Raw genomic sequence first — 23,803 nt, 5'->3', positions numbered from 1 at the left:
GCAAATATTTATGCATATGAGTAATGTTATATCCCTGACCAATCCTGATTTCAGTGGAACTATGCGTGTGCAGAAGCGTTTGCCGGATTGAAGCCTGAGCTGGTGGCACATGGGTGAGGATTTTCAGAGGCGTCTAACTCCTACTGAAATTGAATGCAAGTTTGGTGCCCATCTCCTTTAAGCTTCTTTGAAAATTCTAGCCATAGACTTTGGACCTCCCAGGCTAAGGCCCAAGCCCTTGAAAGTTACCTTAGCATTCTTAAATTCGAAGATACAGGGTTAATAACCTTGCATTTCATAAAAACACGGGGGTGGGGGAGCACATTTTCAAGAGAGCTCAACACCCAGTAGCTCCCATTATTTTCCATGTAACTCATCTGAAATTCTGGCCTCCAACTGTGAGTGCTGAGTAGTCTGAAATACGGCACTCAAGCTTCCACTGGTTTTAGTGATTGTCTGTGCATGATTAGTTGAATCAAGACACTTAAAATAATGTGCACCTATTCTAAACCTACTGGCACGTACAAAACCTGTCCTCTCTATATTCCCTAAGTACATTTTCAGAAGGAGAGGAATGCATCTCTCCAGAAAAGGAATACAATTCGTAGGACGCATAAATCTATTTTGAGATGTGTTGTCCTTCAAATAGTAAACTTCTACACCCACCTCTTCTGGCTCAATCAGTTTGAATTCCATGCCTCGACCAGTCCAAGCAATGAAGTGAGAGTTTGATGGGTCATCAAGAAGGGCTACCAAAAACTGCCACAGCTGAAGTGAGCCCCGCCGCTGATATGTGGGTCCCTCACGGCACATCCCTGGCTCTTGTTTGATGTCACCTATACACACACAAAATAATGTCAAATATTCATCAGTGGTCAGTTTTTGTTAGATGAAATGACAAACCAACCAGTACAGTTCATAAAACTGTATAAAAAAATTCTTATCACCTTACAAGTCTGTATATACTATCTTCCCTTCTTCTTGCTGATTATGTATAATACACACATACAGGTAATTTACTAGCAAATTAAGACAAAAAAGTAGAGTACCTAAATTCAGCCATGGTTCATGTCAGTCTTTGTTGTTTTTCATCGAACTCTAATATATGGAAATCTCACTTGCAAACAACATTTTGCAATACCCTATATCTGAAAGAGCATGAACTGTTTTTGTAAACAACTCTGATGCCTGAAGAATTTCATTTGTATACAATACTTTGCACAACCCCCATTTTGAAGATTTAATGTATGCTTCAGATAGCTGCAAAACCCCATTGACTAAAACTTCTTTTGCATGCAAATACTTCTAAGGGAAATTTGACAGAGCATTTGACTTGGACTTAAACAGCATTGGCTTTATGTATAGGCATGCAAATCCTGCAGGCAAGTGAGTTCCTCTGTGGCATATTGGACTTGCACACAAGATGGTTCATCTTTAGCAAGCTTTATATTTACTCATACCTACATATGAGATTAGCATTTCCCCTTGAAGAGCACTAAGTTATTTTTGCTTAAATTTCAGACCCAGGGAAATCTATCAAATAAACAACATTCTGCTAACTGCTCTGCACAAATTGCTAATGAAAAACTGTGTATTTGCTTGTTTTTAAATTGTATTTCTACTGAACAGCTCATGGAAACAACAGCTAAAAGGTCTGGGGCTATAACAGAGATTTTGTTTCTGCTAATGACAGCAATCCTCGTCTACTGGTAAAACTCTATTCCCCGCTTCACCACCAGAACAGCAACTTTTGCCAAGCAGCCTGACCTGGGTAGTGCTGTATGCAGCAGTGTTGTAGCCGTGTTTGTCCCAGGATATCAGAGAGACAAGGTGGGTGAAGTAATACCTTTTATTGGACCAACTTCTGTTGGTGACAGAGACAAGCTCTTGAGTTACACAGACCTCTTCTTCAGGTCTGGGAAAGATACTAAAGGTGTCACAGCTAAATACAAGACGGAACAGTTTAGCATAAGTAGTTAGCACATATTCAAAGGGAACATTTAGCACACTGGATTTATGGTTGATTACACCAATCTGTAACCCACTAATTCCCCTTTTTATTCTATGACTACAGGGGCATTAATGGGCCACTTCATATTGAATAAAAGAAAAGGAGTACTTGTGGCACCTTAGAGACTAACAAATTTATTAGAGCATAAGCTTTCGTGAGCTACAGCTCACTTCATCGGATGCATTTGGTGGAAAAAACAGAGTAGAGATTTATATTTACATTCATATTGAATGGTTCCTTAGAATATGGGCTAACTACTTATGCCAAACTATCTGTTTGAACTTGTATTTAGCTGTGACACTCTTAGTACCTTTCTCAGACCTGAAGAAGAGCTCTGTGTAACTCAAAAGTTTGTCTCCCTCAGCAACAGAAGTTGGTCCAATAAAAGATATCACCTCACCAATCTTGTCTGGCTAGTGATGGAAGTCAGGATTTTACATTAACCAAAAGCATAAGGATAGCCTCCTTGCCATTATAGAAGGGCTCAATGTAGTCAAAAGAAAAAGAGCATTACAAATAGAATACCCCCTTTTATAAAAAGAAAAGAAAACTAAGGCAATAGTTGGCAAAAAAGAAATTAAACAACCCCTGGCTCATTGATTTGTGTTAAATCCTGATCCTGTAACCACTTATTTTTCAAGGACAAGATTTTTCTTCTAACTATAGTTGAGTAACATGTAAACAGCAAGTGCAGTATTACTGAGGACCCAATTCTTAGTTAGTGTAAGCTAGCAGAGAGAGATCTACTGATTTCAACAGAAACAGCACAGAATCTAGCCCCAAAACTTGAGGCACATTGCTGGATCTATCCCACTTTTACCCTATAGGCCACATTCAATGAAGAGTCAATACCATTTTTAGAACGATGGGCGATTGTGCTAGTTTCTCTGCACCCACCACATTAGAAGTATGTAAAAACACATAGATTCTTATTATACCTGAGCCTGATCTTGTGAAGAGCACTGCACTGTCCACTTACAGCAGCTTCAAGTCAGCTGTTTCTCTTGGAAGAGCACATATTTCCAAAGATTTATTTTTTGAAGCAATGTGTTCCACCTTTTGATTCTTATTTTTTTAAAATAATATGTGCAGCTGTTCAGGAATGAAATAGATGGCCATTGCTCCTACAGATAATTTTAACTTTATGAAGTAGAGAACCAGAGGGCCCAATCCTGCACCCAGTAACGTAAACAGAAATTTGTCACCGGTGCCCATGGAAGTAGGAGCAGACATATAATGTTTCTTGTTTAGAAATAAAGATCTGAGTTGATGTGCTAAATAAAAACACAATTAGCATATGTTCCATCACCCACAGTACAAGGATGACTGTGAGTAAAACCATTCCTTCTGTGAAAGCATCAACCCCATAACAATACAGTGCTGGATTTACCAAACATCAGAGCTTAGGTCTAATAGCACTCAGAATCCTCCATTTGCTTCTTGCTATTCCACAGCAGCTCTGATTTGCTGGTGGCACCTCAGTTTCAAAGGTATGTAATTCTTCAGGTTGATTTTAATGTGAGCCCTCCTATTCATAAGCAGATGCAACCAGTGTTAGACATGCAAAGGTTTGATAACACGCACAGATGTCCTAGGGAAAAATTTGAGCTCTCCAAACTCCGTTAAGCAAAGTTCAGAGAGCCTTTCACAGTCAACTTATCAGAAGGACATCCACTCAGTCCTGTGAAACAAGGGAAGATGGATATACAGAGACTAAGTCAGAATGCATCTGATGAAGTGAGCTGTAGCTCACGAAAGCTTATGCTCAAATAAATGTGTTGTCTCTAAGGTGCCACAAGTCCTCCTTTTCTTTTTGCGGATACAAACTAACATGGCTGCTACTCTGAAATAAGTCAAAGAACCTCAGAGTTACGAACACTTCAGGAATGGAGGTTACTCGTAACTCTGAAATGTTCGTAACTCTGAACAAAACGTTATGGTTGGTCTGTAAAAAGTTTACAGCTGAACATTGACTTAACACAGCTTTTAAACTTACTATGAAGAAGAAAAATGCTGCTTCCCCTTTATTTTTTTAGTATTTTACGTTTAACACAGTACCCTACTGGTGTTTTTTGTGGTTCCTGCTGGCATACTTTGAGTTCCAAATGAGGTGTGTGGTTAACTGGTCAGTTCATAACTCTGAGGTTCTCCTGTAAATCAATTAGCTGTTCAGTCTGCAAATCACTTAGCCAAAGCTGCAGACTATCACATTCTGGGCCTAATTATGCCTTTGGTTACAATGGTACAGAACTATAGTAAATCAGAGTTGCACCAGGAAATCCATATACTGAGATGACTTTGGGCTATTTTATCTGACATGACCCCATTAGTCATCTTTGGAAAATGTTTATTATAATGGCCAGTGCTATGAAAAGGTAATTCTTTTGGTATGAACCCCTTTCAACAATTACCAAGTAGCACAATGCTTAATACAGACATCTCTCTAGACAAAAAAAGAAAAAAAAATACAGCAAAACCCGAATTGCTCTGTTGCACTTATGTTCAATAATTCAATTCTTCATGGACAATGAGACACAACAGGCTGCATTAGTCATCAGTAAATCCAGAGGAGCTGCTTTCTGTTCTGCTTTGTTAATTACAGGATCAGCTTTCAATAAATCTCTAATAACAAGCTGTATGTGATCATCAGTGCAATGGAAATCCTCCTATTACTTCTCAGCATAGCCAGAACTATGCTCCTCTAACATATCTCTGGATACAGAATCTCTCACTAGCAAAAATAGACTAACATCCTATTGATAAGGAGACTTTGGTTTCAAGAGGCAAAGGTCAGCTTTGGTTGGGTGCACTGCAAATGGTGTGTTAAGGAATCTTAAATTGGAATGTTACTGATCTTTTTGATCAACAACTCCCTTTCCAACTCTCCACACCAGTGGGGGGGAGGGCGGGGGAGGGGGACAGAAATATGGAATACATACCATCAAACTTCTCTGGAACAACACAAGTGTCATCATAAAACTGTCTAGGTCCCTTTTCATACATACAACCTGTAAATTGAAGAGAAGAGTTTATTTGCTAGATGTATGAGTAATGAAGGGAGAAAACACATTGTATACTGTCTTAAAATATGTGTTAAAGCAGAAAAGTGGGAAGCAAAATATCTGTCTTTTCCTGGTAATTTCTTCTAGTTCTGGACTACTTTCATTACATGTATGAAATGCCTTTACTGCGCACTAACAAACTTCATTTTGACAAACGCGCCAAAGCTGCACCTACTGAAGTCAGAAGTCTGCCACTTTAAAATGGGTGCAGGATCAGGCCCAAAGAGCACCTTAAGAGATTTATCAAACAGCACTCCAAACTTTAACGTGTCAACTAGATTCCTTAACAGGTGACTGAGATTGTCAAACCAATAGACTGGGGAGCAGCATTTTACCAGGCAGGGCTCAGGGGGGCAAATTTATGAGAAATGCCCATTCAATAGCTAGTGCCACTGGAAAGAATGTTGAGCAAGTCCACATTTCAGCTGCTTGTATCCTATCTAACTTTTGGTACTAGTCCAGGTTGCAATGTTTTTGCACATCAAAAACACAGGGATAGAGCAGGGGGAAGCAGAGGATGGAGTTTTCCAAGCAGGACAATAATTCGTCGTGTGATCTTCGAATTTCTCCACTAAAAAATAATCCCAAAAGTTTCTCTTGTACAACAGTGATATAAAAAATAGAAAACTTAACTTCTGTTCTGTTTGGGTGAGCCAGGAAGCCTTCTTGCCTCATGTAAATGGAATGGCAGCTAGGCACTTCTGAAAGGAGAAGACGACAACGCTAGTCAAAAGATTGTCTGGAATTGAAAGTGCGCAGGTTATCAGTGAGACAGGCTACAGACAGAAGAGTAACAGAAAGGGACATAAGTCACAGTGAGGGGGAACCTGTCAACACATAGTTAGCATTTCAGAGCAGCATGCACAAAGCATGGCAAAAAAGAAAATCATATTGTGTGGAACACTGATCTTGTCTAACACAGGCACTTGAACTCAAATTTTTATCATAATTAACCTTGTTAAAGGTCAACTCCCATGACAATCACACTTCAGTGTGATTACAGACCAAAATACACAAGTCAGAATTAATTTTTTTAACCCCACACTTATGCATCTAGGTCTTTTGGTAACCAAACTGACATAGCAATGATTTTGAAATCAATAGCTTGCCAATCATAGCAGAGACTAATAAACCACAAAATATGGCATAATTACCCAGGGAATGCCAGGCTTCTGAGCCTGGGTTCCAAGATCTGAAAGTTTAAAGGTATTTTTGCTAATTGTTTAGACACTTTAAAACACATTTAAGGAATTCAGTGGCATTGATTACCATTTTTTACAGCACTGTTCACTTTTAAGGCAATACAGATACATATAGAGTTTATCATTTCTACTATCTATGTTGCCAATGTTTCTATAAGCATGGAAGAAGAAAGAGAAAACCAAACAATACTAATTAAAATGGTATGCTCCATGCAGGCACCCAACTTTGTATTTTCCCCTCATCTGATTCTATCCCTAGTTATACCCCATGCACACAAAACCGAACCACAAATGGTTGCCCTTCTAGTCCATTTTTTTAACCTGCCTATTGAATACCAAAAGTCTTGTTTAAGAGAGTCTACTTGATCTAGTGATAAACTCCTACCCTAAGCCATGCAATCTTATAACACATCACTCTGGAAGAGATGCAAAGAGAGGTCAGGAGAGAGGGACATTATTCTTCTAACATTGTCTACAAACTCTTTTCAGAATGCAATTCTAAATTTCACTGCTCACTGAGTGGTGATGAGTATCAAGGGCTTGGCAGGATAAGAAAATGAGGTTTTACACTGAATTCCCACAGCAAGCACAGTACAGGATAGTAATAAGTTTCCTCTAACTGTCTGAAAGCCCCTCCCTCCTTTATTACTTGTTTTCCCTATTAAGCATTCAGTACTTGTCTCCTTGGGCTCTAGTATTTCAAGCATCTTTTACAACTATTCTGAGTAATCACAGGAATCAGTGATTCAATGTTCAGACAGGTCAAGTGTAATTTTGTACACCAGAAGTCAAAGCTGCAAGCAGTGGTTCACAAGCAAAGAATCACTCAGATTACCAAACAGATTAGATTGTAAGAGAACGGAAAAAGAATCTATGTAAAAGGAGGAAGCTTGAGAATTGAAACAGACATTTTCTATTTTAGGTAAAAATTCACTAATATTGGCAGCAAAACTCATGATGCTGGCTCTTTCAAAATAATCAAACTGACAGCACAAGGGAGCTATGCATGTATCTATCGATACAGTTGTGTTTTTAGCCAACCTTGGTAATATCTCTTGTGCGCCAAAGTCAATTATAATTAACATCTGGAGACTATTTTTTTCAAGACAAGTCTTGTTTGTACCAACATTGTTTAAATGCAACCGAACCCTAAGATTAAATACTCGTGGAGGACTGAAAAATATAGCAGAGAAGAGTCTATTCCTCATAAAGTAACTAAAGTCTTGTTATTCTAAAGTGCTACCAGTTAATTTATGACTATCAGAGTGGGTCAGACTCTAATCAAATTGTAGAAACATTTCCAAAGTGATTATTCAATCAAATGACTAACATGGTTAATTAGGAGCCATAAACATTGCTCTGAAGTTCATCAAAGTAATGACTTGCCCAGAAAAATTACTCCTAATTAAATTGCCTGCTGCTTTCATTTCAACCTTATCTAATAAAAAGTCCAACCAATGAAATTTAACATTGCAGTTTTAAATTGTACTAAATGCTTAACTAAGACCCAGAAGTATTTTAACTAGTTAAGCGGAGTTACTTCAAAAGCAAACATTTTAGAGCAGAAATTGCAGAGCAATTGTGTATTTTCTTCTTGTTAAATTATGGTCTTAAAAAGATAAACACAATAGTGCAAAGGCATGGAGCTACTTTCAGGGCACAGTGCAAGTAGCTGAGGTGAACTGGTTGTATCACCTTCGGATCTTTTAGTGGATTATAGTAATTAAATAAATATGCCTGGCTTTTGGATATGCAACACACATATGGCACATTCTTAGCTCACATTATAAAGTTATATCACCTTACGAAGGGCAGAGTCCAGCGAAAAAGTAAGGATGCATAAGGACTGCTATTAATCTGGAACACACTGTGGTCACGCTGATTTCCCTTAACCCTAAGAGCAATTAGTAGTCATCTTAAAATTGTGAAACTGGACTTATTTTATATTGTCCTGACACCTTTCCTCCCCCATTAAAATATATAATCCAGAGATTGCAGCAATGCCTGCTCTTCGGGGAATGCTAAGGAGGAACTTGATGAAGTATGCTGTGCCTTCATCAAGAAGTACAAAGTAAGAGCCCAACCTTCCTCCCACTGAAAACAAGGAAATCAGCTACTAACTCCAGTGCAAGCAAGGTCATGTCCTAACTGAGCAGCTCATACTGGATTCTGGATTCTAAACTCAAATAGGGCACAAGATTAGACCCTCCTTGTTTAGCACAACTCTCATATTAATATACTGCAACCTGAGGGACTGTCACAGACACAAGGGGAGTGACTCAGCGCTCTTGAAGTCCGCTGCTCAGACCTTGACTCTGACTGAGATGAGGAGAGCAAGGGCTACTTGCCCCCAATGCTCCCTGTTGTGAAGAAGCAGGCAAAGTAGGAAGCATTCTAGCTCCACCCTCTCCTGCAGAGCAGTTGGCCTGCTGCACAAGGGAAAGTAAGGCTTGCCATGAGAAAGGATGAAGTAACTTCTCCCTCCCCCAGAGCAAGGGGGAAGCAGAGGAGGAACTGGGAATTCGAATCACAATTCATTCTCAGGTCGTCTCCTGGCACAGTGCAGCTCCACAGCACCCCTTAGGCTGCAAAACTGCCATCTAGCCCCGAATGATTATTACTACCTATCTCAGAATAAATGGATTTCTGGGACAAAATGATAGTTCTGTTAGAAACGTGAGGTTCCAGCTTCCCTGGAAGAAATACTCTGCCGCTGAGCTCCATTGCTCTAAAAGGGGCAGACCTTCTGGTTCACACCTGTTTACAACGCATAGCAGATAGGGGCCTGGTGACAATGATAACACAGCAGGGATTAAATTCTGTACAAAAAACACAAAGAAAGGAAGCACAGATGTGATTCTGCCCCCAGTGGCAGTCACTTATATTGAGCCTGCAAACAAGTCTCTCGCTTTGATCAATAGACCCTATCCACAGACAAAACCTGTTTTCTTCCTTAAAGACAGAAAATAAAATGATAGTATTGGCATTGGGACCATGCTCTTGTCTTCCTGTTTACTCTCCTAGTTCTTCTCTCACTTACCCTCTGGGACTGGATAGGATACTATTATAAGAATAGGTTTCAGAATAGCAGCCGTGTTAGTCTGTATCCGCAAAAAGAAAAAGAGTACTTGTGGCACCTTAGCTAAATGTAAAGGAGTACTTGTGGCACCTTAGAGACTAACAAATTTATTAGTTATTATTAGTTATTAGTTTGTTAGTCTCTAAGGTGCCACAAGTACTCCTTTTCTTTTTGCGAATACAGACTAACACGGCTGCTACTCTGAAACTTAGCTAAATGTGTTAGGCTCTAAGGTGCCACAAGTACTCCTTTTATTATAAAAATGGAAGCTAATCACTAGAACTTCAAGGAGTTTGGCTAGAGAAACAGCCAATCATTTAACTTGACCTGACAGCATTTCCTTCTGAACTGTCCTTTTGGTCCTTAAAATAAATATAAATCCGTCAGCCCCTCAAAAGAAGGGCTGTGATGTAGGTCAAATCCCAGGCTTCCATGACAGGGGCTCAATACATCAAATTCGTAGCTGTATTTGGTTTCACAAGTACACACACACACTATCCCTCTGCTCTGCCTGCCGTTCTTATAAGTGGGCAAGACAGAAAAAAAATCAATAGAATCCTGTTCACCTTTTCTTTTCTAGGCTCAAGAGCCAACTTAAGTTTTTAAAGAAAATGTTAAAAGTTAGGACAGGTTATATTTTAGGATTCCCAACCTCAACAACGTCTCATTTTAATAAAATAATAATGTACAGTATATGTATATAGCATTTATCATCTCTACTGAACCAGGAACACTTAAAATTTAAATTAATATATTGCCTATGCACCAGGGTCATTACATCGACCACTAAAATGCAGCCAGCTCCAGGATGGAAAGTAACATCTGTTTAATATAGCAACTTAACCCAACAGTTTAGAGTGTGAGGCGAAGAAGAATACAGTAATCAGCTGAAACCACAAGGGGAATTTTTAGATAGGCAGCAGGGTGGATTTGATTTAAATCACTAGTCAGGAAGACTCAATTTAATAATGATTTTCTACATAAAAGTGCATTTTTGTTGGTTGTTATAACCTTAACACATATTCTTCACAACTCAGAGCTAGATGTAGGTTTCATTTTTAGAAGGTACACACTATACATTTTTAAACAGTGATTTATTTGGAAAATTTTTCAGATTCATTTTACAGCTATATCAGAAAATGAATGGGTGTTTGGTTATTTCATTTACCAAAGGTAATTGAAGTAGACATTTATGAAGTCATTGGGAGATGAACTATCTCCAATTCAACAGGTTAATCATTAATATGTGGAGGATTTTCTTGCCACGCTGTATAAGAAGGAGAACATCACCAGACAGACATTTAAATTGTTTTATTTAACTAAAACAACAAAGTTAAGTATTCTGGATTTTTTTTCTCCAACAGCAAACATAATATTTTAACAAAACAAACATATGTCCCTCGCGTCTCACATTTATCTCCAGACTTCTTCTCCTTGAACAGATCTACTACGCCCCCAACAAACTTCTATTCATTGAACTTTTTGAAACTTTGCACTTTTAGAGAGGTAAGGCATTGACTCTCTGTACACAAATTTGCAAAGGGACAATGGAGTTGAGGTCTGTTATTTCTCATCTCTATATATTATTTATGTGTTTAAAAACATTTTTGCTGTTAACAAGCATGTTACCTCTGGAGACACAAATCCATATTTTGAGAACTGCAAAACTAAGCATCTCTGATAGTATCTTCTAGTCTGGGGGTCGGCAATCTTTCAGCAGTGGTGTGCCGAATTTTCATTTATTCACTTTAATTTAAGGTTTCGCCTGCCAGTAATACATTTTAACATTTTTTAGAAAGTTTCTCTATAAGTGTATATATTATATAACTAAACTTTGTCATATGTAGAGTAAACAAGGTTTTCAAAATGTTTAAGAAGCTTCATTTAAAATTAAATTAAAATGCTGATCTTATGCCGCCGGCCCGCTCAGCCCACTGCCGGGCTGGGGTTCTGTTCACCTAGGCCAGCAGCAGGCTGAGTGGGGCTTGTGGCCGGGACCCCGGCTGGCAAAGGGCTGGCAGCCAGAACCCCAGACCAGCAGTGGGCCGTGGGGCCGACAGCTGGGACCCCAGAGCAGCAGTGGGCTGAGCCTGCTGCCCGTCTGGGGTTCAGTCCGCCGGCTCCTGCCAGCCAGGGTCCTGGCTGCCAGCCCCAGTCAGCCCACTGCCCGTCTGGGATCCCAGCCCTGCCCACATAGAGTGGGGTACCTACCTTCTCCCTGGTTCTAGCCCATTCTCTTCCTCTCTCTCTGCACTGAGCTGAGGGTGGGAGTGCACTGAGCACAGGACTGAGGGTTGGGGTGTAGGGTCTGGCCGGGAGCTAGAATGAGGGAGGAGGCTCAGGGTTGGGGCAGGAGGTTTTGTGTGTGGAGTGCTTACCTGGGCAGCTCCCATTTGGTGTGAGGGGTGCAGGTAGGAATGTGGGGGGGAGGGTGCAGGAGCTCCCGTTTGGTGCTCACAGTGGGGGTGGGAATGCGGGGGGTGTAAGAGTCAGGGCACGGGGTGTGGGGAGGCTGGGTATGTGTGGGGGTGCATGAGTCAGGGCAGGGGGCTGGGAGTGTGTGAGGAGGATGCAGCAGTCAGGGCATGGGGGAGATGGGTATGTGTGGGGGGTGCTGGAGTCAAGGCTGGGGTCGTGGGGGGTGAAGGAGTCATAGCAGAGGGCTGGGAGTGTGTGAGGGTGCAGGAGTCAGGGCAGAGGATGTGTGAGAAGGGTGCAGGAGTCAGGGGATGGAGTGTGGGGACTGGGTATGTGTGGGGGGTGCTGGAGTCAGGGCTGGGGTCGTGGGGGGATGCAGGGGTCAGGGCAGAGGGCTGGGGTGTGTGGGGGTGCAGAGATCAGGGGAGAAGGCTGGGGTGTGTGTGAGGGGTGCAGGGATCAGGGCAGAGGGCTGGTGGTGGGGGTTGGGGTGCTCCCAGACCCCTGCCCAGAGCACCTCATGGCAGGGGGCTGGAGGGGGTATGCCCTGATTCCACCCTCCTTCCCCAAGGCCCCGTCCCCACTTCTTCTCTGTCTCCTCCCTGGAGCATGAGAGCGCTATGGCTCCACTTCTCCCCCTCCCTCGCAAGGGCCATCAGCTGATTGGTGGCAGGAAGGGAGAGGAGGACGAGCAGGCACGCAGCACAGCGGGGAGATGGGGGAGCTTGCTTGCCCTGCAGCAGCAGCCAGCAGGACCAAGCTGCTTCACCCTGGCCCCCTGCCGGGGGGGGGGGAGGAACAGGGGTGGAGAAGAGCGGACCGGGGTGGGCAGGATTTTTAATGGCATGCTGCTGCCTGTCGGGGTCCCGGCTTGGGTTTGGCAGTGGGTGCTGAGCGGGGCTGGCAGCTGGGACCCGGCAGGGAGCAGCGTGCCATTAAAAATCGGCTGGTGTGCCGTCTTTGGCATGCGTGCCATAGGTTGCCGACCCATGTTCTAGACTGAGCTCTGAGTCTCCATTGGCTAGATCGAAAGATTAACCTAAATAATCTATACAGAAACCTGTGGAACCCCATAACATTGGATCCCTAATCCATGAACTATTGGAACTCATTTACAAAACTTTTCATAAACATTACTTGAATATATTGTTTCATATTATAGAATTAAAATTTATAATCCCTATGCCATGATGAGATATCTTTGAGCTATACTGTATCTTAATTAAAACTATCTTTACATAGGTTTTTTCCTCAAAAAGCATTTTGTCAAAAAAATCCAATTTAAATTAAAAAAATCCAATTTTTTTTACTTTTATCCACCTTGGTAGGCAGAATGCAACGATTCCAGCTGCAATACAGCTACATCACCTCTTGCTTTTTGGGACTTTCACATACCACAAGTGTGTAGGGCTTCAGTGTTACATCTCATCAGATGGACAGCACTTCCAGAATGCTGTTTAAGGGACAGATTCTGCAAACAGATATACACATGTGGACCCCAACTCTTGCTGCCCAGCAGTAAAGATCCTTGCACACAGATCTGTTTGAGGATCAGTTGCTAACATCTTACTTACTGTGGGATTTGTTACAGCTTTGAATGGGGCCAGGATTCAACCCAAAATGTAGACATGTTGCAGTTCAGACAAATGCCTGATGTTCTCTCTAAAATCTTCATTTAAAATTACATAGATTGCTTTCATCTGACAATTCTACTACAGCGCTTCAACCCAATATTGTTTGGCTTGGGCAAAAATATTGCACAAGAGAACAAAGTAATTTTGTTAAATGAGAGCCTCTGCATTTCTAGTAGCATTGTTATGTATCAAATAAGTACTGTATTTGCTCCACCAAAAAAATCTAATTTCAGAATTTATGGTGACTCACGGTTACAATATTGTTTATAATGCAATTTAGTTTTCTGGACAATGAAGACACACCAAGTGGAAAACATAATGAATACTTTTTTCATTCTTCATTAGACAGGTGGTAATAGCGGAGTAAGCTCCCCCTTCCCGCCCCAATCTGTAGCTTATCTGTCCAGGGATCTCTCTTATATTCTGATCCTGCAAACACCTGTGCACAACCCCATAGCATTCAATGGGACTACTCTCATGCACAAAGCTAAGTGCACAGGCAAGTGTTTGCAGGGTGCCACCATGGTGCTATGAATAGGAGCTGGGATAGCAAGACTTAAATCTGCGTGCAGAGCTTACAGGATCCTGTTTGAGGAAGGCTCAAAGAAAGGCTCATTTCTCCTTCATTTTCCAAGGCTCCACATTTGAATTATTCATTATTTTTCACCTGCATCCCAGTATTACAGAAACACTGTTATGACACACACAAAAATCTTCCTAAAAGGTAACCATGGCAAGATTAATTCCTATCTATAATCCCTGACATAAACCTACCAGCTAGAATCAGATTTAGTCCAAGTAGTTTACACCTAAGCAAAAATAGTTAAAAAAACAAACTCTAAATAAACAGGTTTCAGAGTAGCAGCCGTGTTAGTCTGTATTCGCAAAAAGAAAAGGAGTACTTGTGGCACCTTAGAGACTAACAAATTTATTTGAGCATAAGCTTTCGTGAGAGACTGCTGAATTGGAATTAATTTGCAAACTGGATACAATTAACTTAGGCTTGAATAGAGACTGGGAGTGGATGGGTCATTACACAAAGTAAAACTATTTCCCCATGTTATTTCCCCACCCCCCACCGTTCCTCAGACATTCTTGTCAACTGCTGGAAATGGCCCACCTTGATTATCACTACAAAAGGTTTTCTTTTTCGCCCTCCCCCGCTCTCTTTCTGGTAATAGCTCATCTTAAGTGATCACTCTCCTTACAGTGAGTATGGTAACACCCATTGTTTCATGTTCTCTGTGTATATAAATCTCCCCACTGTATTTTCCACTGAATACATCCGATGAAGTGAGCTGTAGCTCACGAAAACTTATGCTAAAATAAATGTGTTAGTCTCTAAGGTGCCGCAAGTACTCCTTTTCTTTTTTCTAAATAAACATATTCCTTTCCCCTCTGAAATGCACCAACTTTGGTTTCTATAGTGAAATGGGGCTTCACTATGACAACATCATGACATCTGGTCTCTGAAAATACATTTTTAAGACAACAGTCTGCCAGGGCAACATGTAACTTTATACATCAGAACAGAAAACAAAGGCTCCGATATTAAAATCGGAATTTAAATTCCACATAGATCTGGTCTTTGAAGGCTATTTTAAAATCAGATATTCATTTCCATCACTTTCATTAACTTCAAAATTTGTTTTGAGTTTAAGCACAAATTTCCCTTTAAATTCAACGAAAAAGCAAAACGGATTTTTTCTCTCTCTTTTTTTTTTTTTTGTGAGCTTACTGCAAAAAATGTCTGTGTTGCTTTTTCTCCCCCGCCTGGTTCCCTGCCTGTAAAATCTAAGTTGGACAAACACTGCATGGCTGAAGTGACATATTTGAATGGAATTCAGACCAACCAGTTCCTGTTTATGTTTCTGATTTGAGAATGTAGCCTTCTCATTCACTATACATTAGAAACACACCAAGGCCATAAATGGTGTCAGGTTACATGCAGGCAGGGCCAATGAGCATTAATCATTACTTCAAGTCAACTGGCAAAAGCAGCAGCTGATGGAACACTACACTCTTTAGTTTTATATAAATGAACATTCCAGGGTTTGTTTTTTTTCCCCCTTCAGCATCCATTTTATGAATGAAACTTCAGGCTGTACAGAGTCCATTCATATAAAAGCTGCGCTCACAGGGTTCAGCCCCAAGGGATCAATTGGTCTTGGGTAAGGCTGATGTGATTGGTTTAAGACAGGCTTCAGCCTTCCATTACTGATTTAAAATGCAGCCTGTGTCCATCTGACCTGCGTTAATGCACAAAGAGTAAATCCAGACTGTACTCTCAATTCTCAAATCAAATCATTAGCCAGTGCCACTTACTGTAACTGTAGATTTAGAGGATATTTATCCATTTCTTTGAAAAACAGCAGCCAGAGGACAACTTTTTAGATTTTTGTTGTCTGCTTTGAAATGAAAAAATACACATTTGATATTTTGCTGTACACAGGAGAGAAATAGGTTGCTGAGATTTACTTTATTTTATGAAGAAAGAGTAGGAATAACTTAGTAAGATTAGCTCCTAGCTTTTCAAAGACAGAAATAGCAAATATTTAGAAGGAAATAGCTACCCAGAAAGCAAGTGAGACAGTAAATCTGCTGCTTTAACAATGACCTCTCAACAAGTCCAAGTATTTCCTGCACCTCAATTAGGTCATCATATTATTTTCCACTGTTGTACACATCCGACTGAGGATATGTGCACTCATTGTTTTAGGAACAAGTTCTACACAGAGCATTTAACCAGGAGAATGAAACCCAAGCTCATTTACTTAAGCAACACAGCAAAGACAAGCTCCTGAAGCAAGAGTGTCAGGTATTTTAACCATGGTTATGTATTCCAGGAAGACACTGGAAATGCTAGAACATATATTGGGTGAAATCCTGGTGGCAAAACTCCACCAAGGCCAGCTTTTCACCCGGAGCCATGATAGTGAACTGAAAATTATATATGTTGTTGCACAACAGTACGATGATTAAAAAGGACATAATTTTGAACTGCACATTTAGAAGCATTACATCACATTTTAGGAAAGTATTAGTTCCACTTTATGGAACACTGGTGAGACTATGCAGAAAATATTGCACAGAGTTGTGAGCAGCATAATAACAGAAGAAGGGAAATCACAGCATATTTGAGGAAAAGCAGGATTAAGAGCTAGAGGATTTACAAAACAAGATTTCAACAACCAGACAGACTAGGAGAATACATGCAAACTGCCTACAAAGATTTAGAGGTGGTATGTTAATATCTAGGAATTGTTTAGTATGATTCAAGGAGGTATAACTTGGAGCAATGGAATGAAATTGATCAAAAGAAAATTTAAGCCCATTATTAAGAAATTGTGAAGTCTGTTAGACTATGGAATAATCTCCTAAGGGAATAAAAACAACAGTAGTAATAATATTTAACACTTACATAGTTAGGCTTGGCAGAATTCAATTTTTATATTTTTATAATTTTGATGGATAGTATCAATATTTATTTTTAAACATTTTTCCCCGATTTTTATCCATTTAAATTTTCACTTAGTGGGAAAATATGAAGGTGGGGTGTGGCAATGGAGATGGGGGGTGGGAGGGTGTCAGACAATAAATTATTTAATGACAGTAAACAACATTTACTACCATTAAGATTCAAAATACTTAAGATTCAAAAAGTTAAAGCTTTAAAACCATTAAAACACAAACTGCCAACATCACGTCAGAATATACACAGTAAATATCCTCAAATCAAAGTCTAATAAGTGCTCCAATAGCACTTTTTTTACTTCACCTATCTGTAAATTTAGATGATTATTGATGGAAATCAACAAAATAATTTAGGGAAGTAGTAGAAATCCCAACAGTTGAGTCACTTAAAAACTAGTCTGCACAAAGCAACGTCTCGAGAATATCTTATAGGGAACAATCCTCCACTGGCTTAGATTGACAACTGGATTTCTCTCCTTCGCTTCTGTCTTCATCTCCAAAGTGTTCACAGACCAAAATCTAACCCAATTTAAAAAACAACCACACAGTAGAAACACATAAAATTATTATTTCTTCCCCAAATAAGTTAAAAAAAACCTAGGCAAATAAAATAAACCCCCAACAAATACATTTTGCTTCAAAATTTAATTCAGCATCTCTACCAGTGTGGCTCAGCAGACCTCCAAATTTAAACAATGTCACCACCCTCTCCCCTCCCCCAGTGATGCCCACAAATGCTGAACAAAGCATGGGAAGGAATCTTTTTTGTTTCACTCACATTGACCTAAGTCTTTTAAAAATGACAATGACACTTAAACATTATTTGGGGGGATGGGGAGGGTGTCTAAAAGGTTTTATTTTGTTCCCGTTCTATCTTTAAACACACACATGTAACACGATAGCCTGGCACAAAAAACTAAGTTAAAAGAACATTAAGGTTGTAAAGTCAAGCACTCAAAAAGTTAGGATATGTCAGAATTAAGGTTGCCCCTTCTGCCCTGCTACCTCCACCCTGTCCCTATCCCATTCCTATCTCTGACCAACCACTGGCTCTTTGTCTCAATCCCATTCTCCTCATCTAGCCAGTCTAAATCTCCAATCCTCAAACTTCTCATCCCAGTTCCATTCCCTCCCTTCCCCAGACACTCATCCAATCCATCTCTCTCCCCTACAATGACTTCCAGTTCCCCGCCACCCACAACCCCACTTCCTGTCCCCGTTGGCTCCCAGTCCCAATCTACCTCTCCAGGATACTCATCCAATCTCTGCCTCTCTATGGCTCCTTGTTGCAGTTCTTTGCTCAGCCATTCCCTGTTCTCCCCTACAGCCTCATCAGATCTGTCTCCTCTACTCCTCTCACCTCTTTGCCTCAACCCATTGGTTCTCACTCCCCATCTCTTTGCTCAGCCAGTCCCAGTCTCCCTCAGGCTTCCAGACCCAGTCACTGCCCTTGACTTGGACATCTAGTCCCAGTCCCCTAGCCCACCCAATCCATCCCCACTCCACATCCCAGTACCTGTCTCTTACTGCTTCCTTATCCCAATCATCTCCCTATCCTATTCATAGATTCATAGTATATCAGAGTTGGAAGGGACCTCAGGAGGTCATCTAGTCCTATTCTCTGCCTCCTCCCGATCACACACACTTTGCAGTTCCAGCTCTTATCCCCTCTGTGTATGAATCAGACAGCTTCCTCCTCCACACTGCCTGGGCCCAAAGGAGTCATTGAGAGCACATGAGAGATAGGTTCCCTGCTCTCAGTTCCAGTACTTGCACCCAATCTGGCCAACAGAAGCCCAGCGCTGCAAGTGCAGGGTTGCTCCAGGTTGCTGCATGCCCAGTGCTAACAAAATCTTTGGGGAATTTAAGTGCTAAAATCTAAGATGTCTCCATTGAGATATAAACTGTGGTTTTTCAAAAGCTTATAACGTGGCCAGCTTTGGGCATATTTTCACATGATGGCAAAGGCACATCCGTGACTAAATGGCCACCCTTGTCAAATTGAAACTCCCTGCTCCACAGCATGGAAGCACTAGAGCTTTTCAAATAAAAGATTGCCAGATTTTTTTTTAAATATGGCCAAAACAATGTGTTTTTCACTAGCTTTCTCTCTCAAAAATGGTGGAACTGTTTTAGCTGAAAATTTCAGCTATTTTAGCTGAAACATTCAGCCTGAGGAAGACACCGGTATTGAAAATTGCAACACAAACAGTTAAAGTTTGGCAAAGCTATGGAGAAATAAAAACATTGTCTTATAAGGGTAAGTGTCAGGCAACCTTAATAAGAATACACTTTGTATGGCATCAGCATAGCAGGCAGCATGACAGAATGAACCGTGCTCATACTTATTTGTTTCCTTTGAATAATTCACTGAGAGTAGAAGGTGAAATTTATATTATTTTGGAATTGTAAAAGGAATCATTTTAAAAGCAGATATTTAATACTGCACACATACATAGGCACAATTGTGGTCATATTCAGTGTACCTCCTGGTATACCACTTAGGCTATGCAGTTGTCATATTTCATAAGATAAGAACAGGGTCATGCCCTGATGGAAACTACCTAGAAAAAATTAGGCCAAGATTTTCAAAAAACGTACATCGGCTGCTAGACTCCTCCATCTATATTTGAGTACTTATATACATGCTTGGTTTTAAAAAGTGACAAGCACACAGCAGAACCCACTGAGATGCCCATACACACACACACACACACACACACACACACACACACACATCCAGCTTCTAAAGCACATTGGGGCAGAGTATCAGCGAATGTAAACTGTCATAACAAAATTTTCATAGCTCCTTTGACTTCAACAGAGCCATGACAACTTATACCAGCTAAGGGTCTTACCCTTTGAGTTAAAAGGTGCTGTGTAAAATGTACAATATTATATACATCTATTAAGTGACAGCCAGAAGATTTAGACTTAATTTTCTGCTGCAATTCAACATATACGAGAAACTGTATTTTCCAAGAGGAGGAGGAGCAGGGGGAGAGGAGAACGGGGGTGGTGGTGGTAAAGAGCTTCTGCTCTGTTGACATTTTTCTTTTTTTTCTCTCTCTTTCCATTATCTCAAACATTCTGCAATAGAAATTGCATACCTGCAATTATAATTACAACTAATTGGTCTGCCATTTCCCATGTCATAATTAATGTCATGTTTTAATAGAGTTATAATCATTCCATAATAATGCTTTTCATTCACCAGATTTCCACAATGTATAAAAGTATAGTACACAAAAGCAATGAACTTTTATGAGGCTCCTTTAAAAACATCCCAAAAGGAACATCTTCAGTGAATTGCAATGAACTTTTTAAATATGTTTCAGTATTCTTATTTAAGCTGCAAGGAAATATCATGCAAAAAAGATTTTCCACTATGGCATTTGTTCCCCTCAACATCCATAGGTGAAAAATGAAATCAATGATTCAGTGACAAATACATTATGTTTCCTAAGGGGTTATTTAATGTACTCTTAGCAAAGATGGGAAAATGATGGTTTCTAGAGAACAGATGGCAGCAAGACAAAATATCAACAGACCACAGTTGTTGACTGCAATTTATGGAGTGTACAGATGTGTCAACTTAAATGCAGTGATTCTAAGGCCAATAAAATACTTTCTGATACCAAGAGATTAATTTTTCATGACCACTGGTTACACAGCTATTACATTTTTAAAAATTCTAATTATTCATCTACAAATGAAACAACAACTTTGCTTGAATGTCATTACTCTAAAATGGAACATTTCTGTCACTGGCAGTGAAAAAAAGAGAGAGGTAAAAAAATGCACTTCTTTCAGATTAAATTTCACTTTTCATCTCTAAAAAGAAAATTTGGAACAGAAATGAAAATTAACACTGCCTCAGATTTAAAGTAACAGTATGCAATAAGAAGATCCCTTTCCCTTGCCGAGTATGAAGCATGCATACAAGAGAGCCTTTCTTTAACCCTTTAATTTAGTAAGATGAATAACAGTGCTTTAGAAGATTGTAAGAGACTTGTGAAGTCCTCTATTATCCATGGCCATGTTGACTGTGCCGACAGTCTCTCTCGCTGCTCTGATAAGAACAGAGGTACATCAGAACCAAAACCAGGGATCTCAGCAACCCCCCAATTATGGAGAAGTTCAGCTCTGGATCTGATCCTTTGCAGTTCAGAGTGTCTCTACCTGTGCTAGTTGACTGTTTGCTCTAGCCCCCAACTGCCTCATCCCAGTTTCTCCACACATCCCACAGTTTCTCCACACTTGTCCCTTATACCTTCCTCCCCATCTCCGCTTTGTACCTGCTGTCCTCCTCACCAGTCCCTTCTCTTGTCTTTCAGTTCAGCGAATCCCTTCCTAAATAAACCCCAACCCACCCACCCCTCAAAAACCAAAATAATCCTGGCACTAGCATGATGTCTTCACATTATTCACTTTGCTTGTGTTTTCTACCCCTTCCCCACCCAGTGTTAGTCTTGTCTATTTAGACCAGTGGTCCCCGAACCGTCAAACTGTGGGGTGCACTCCCTTAGGGGATATATGGAGGAACATCTGGGGAGGGGCGCAGCAGGACCCAGGCCAGCCCCTATTGAGGGGTGGGACGGGAGCGCCACCCAGCCCCGCTCTGCCCCCAGTTTCGTTCCTTTCTGGCCCCGCCCCGGCTCCACTCCCAACCCTGCTCCCGACAGCAGCCCCAGCTCCACTCCTGGCCATGGCCCCGCTCCTGGGCCCAGCTCCCAACCCTGGCCTGGGCTGTGGTTTACCTCCAGGCCACGGCTCCTGACCGCAGCTCTCAGGGTGGGCACGGACAGGTTGCATTATGGGTTAGGGAGAGGCAAGACAGAAAAAGTTTGGGAACCACTGATTTCAACTGTAAAACTTTCAACTTTCACTCTGAGGCAGTGACAGACTGCTACTATATCCCATGCCTGGAACAATGGGGCCCCATTTGTGGTTGATCCCTAGGCACTACTGGAATAAACATGATTAATAACAATTTATCTTCTACATCAGCAAATTGGCATCCACAGGTTATTTGCTTCCACAAAACACAACAGTTTACACACAAATTGAGAAGTCAGCACTGATTTGCCTAATTCGTATCGCTCACTGGTTTTACAGTAGTGTAAACCCCATTGGACTTCAATGGAGTTACTCCTGATATAAAGGAGCATAAGTAGCAGGAGAATCAGGCCCCTATTCTTGGCAGACAAAAATGAATGTGCTCATAAAATTGTGAGCACAAATTTAGAGGCCATTTTTGAAAGTGTATATATATATAGCATATCACAAACAAAACCCGTCAGAGGTAACCCACCTAAATTTAAAAACATCAGTTTCTCCTCTGTCTTTCATATTTGATTTCTAGATAGCTCTATAAACTGAAGTCCTTTACAGACCAAACATGAGAAGGCAATTGCAGTGCACGGTTCATCACACTGCTTTATCAGCGTTATTATCCAAAGAGGCTACTTTTCCAAGCCTAAATGAACGAAAAGGATTTAAAATCCTTCAAAAAGCAAGTCTGAATTCAGATGCATCTAAACATCACTGAGAATAAAGACCATTTGGCCTAGCCCTTGTTAGGCTTTATTATTTTCCCCACAGAACTAAAGAAAAAAGTCTTACCTACCTGAATCATATGCAAAATCTCTAGGTTCCTGTTTGATCATCAGAGGAGGGGGGAAATTTTGATTGGCTGCATTGCCAACCATGGCGTTGTGTTCGTAGACTGGATCATGGTACTCCTGCTTAAAACCTTGAGGTGGGAAAGGGATGTTTGGCTCAGACATCTGGCGTTGGTATATTGGGCGTCCTTCCCTTGACATTGCAGGCAAAGGCGGGAAAGAATTGCAGGGTTCGGAGAGCTGGCGGCGAAATCTATGACACAAATGAGAGAAGTCACTCAAAAGTGCAAAGGTAGAGTGACTTGGTAACTCAAGAGACAAGATGGTAAATAAACAAACCAAAACCCCAAACCAGGTATAATTTTAAAATTTTTATCCTTAATCAACAAAAGATGGAATTAAGAAAAAAATAAAAAAAAAAGAGTTCAAATTTTCTGAGCCCAATTCTCAGTTACTCTGTTCCTAAAAATGGGACAGGAATTCAGAGGGAGAAAGATGGGTTTCAACTGCCTTTACATTGTCCATACGCTGGGGCTGTTTATGGTCCCGCCTATTTCCAGCATAAATTAGAGCCGCCAAGGGATACTCTCAGTTATACTCTGCTTCCCAAGGCCCCCAAAGAACATGGAAAGCAGAGAATAGCCCTATCATTTTATTAGAAGTAAATATTTATATTATGGTACTTCCCAAATGCCCCAGTCAGGATCTGAGCTCCATTGTGCTAGGCATTGTATAAAAAGACTAAAGACAATCCATGTCCCAGAAGGATTACAGTCTAAAAAGATACACACTTCCTCTGCTATTCCAACAGGGACCGTGCCTTACACCAGCTCTCCACATGCTGAGGGAGGGGGCAGGCCTGCACAAGGACACTCTCATGGGGGTGGCCCCTGTGTGCTGCCAGCGTGGCATAAAGGCACCTTAGCGAATCAGGTCTTATGAAAGAATAGAGAGTTGTATCTGTTTGCTTACAGATGCCATCTCCAAACAAATAAAGATATCAGTGGTAAGATCTGGGCATCATTCCACAAAGTTAAAAAGCCTCAATTGTCTCCTCATGGTGAAAAAACCATGGGAGCTTCACCTTGCAGACTTGGTGTCACATTCCTGTCTCAGTGGGGAGGAGTTCTCACCCCTCTGGAAAAAGGAAGGGTGCACCTTGCAAATCCCACAGACATAACAGATTTATTGGGAGACAACAGCAAAAAAACCCCAAAAACAAACAAACAAACAAACAAAAAAAACACAGCCCCACGGATGGCCTTCTACTCATACTGCTGTCATCGAAACAAGGGGCTC

The 23,803-nt window shown here is 40.9% G+C and overlaps 1 protein-coding gene across 10 annotated transcripts in view; it reads right to left on the bottom strand.

Moving 5' to 3' along the window:
• The window catches only part of ETV1 (ETS variant transcription factor 1), a 75,722-nt gene that overhangs the window by 8,363 nt on the left and 43,556 nt on the right, over positions 1-23,803 (bottom strand). For all 10 annotated transcript variants that reach the window (XR_006279383.1, XM_038393340.2, XM_043509236.1 and 7 more), the window contains 4 exons: positions 22,510-22,757; positions 5,706-5,774; positions 4,951-5,019; positions 667-836 (listed from right to left, as the gene is read on the bottom strand). Coding sequence is in view for 9 of the 10 variants with exons in the window: in XM_038393340.2 (XP_038249268.1) it covers positions 667-836; positions 4,951-5,019; positions 5,706-5,774; positions 22,510-22,757 (556 nt within the window). In the remaining variant the exon portion in view is untranslated. The remainder of the gene's footprint in view (positions 1-666; positions 837-4,950; positions 5,020-5,705; positions 5,775-22,509; positions 22,758-23,803) is intronic.

Source organism: Dermochelys coriacea, chromosome 2 (genome assembly GCF_009764565.3).
Source record: "Dermochelys coriacea isolate rDerCor1 chromosome 2, rDerCor1.pri.v4, whole genome shotgun sequence".
Classification (NCBI taxonomy): domain Eukaryota; kingdom Metazoa; phylum Chordata; order Testudines; family Dermochelyidae; genus Dermochelys; species Dermochelys coriacea.
The sequence above is the reverse complement of the archived record's forward strand: the minus strand, read 5'-3'. Positions and strand labels throughout refer to the sequence as shown.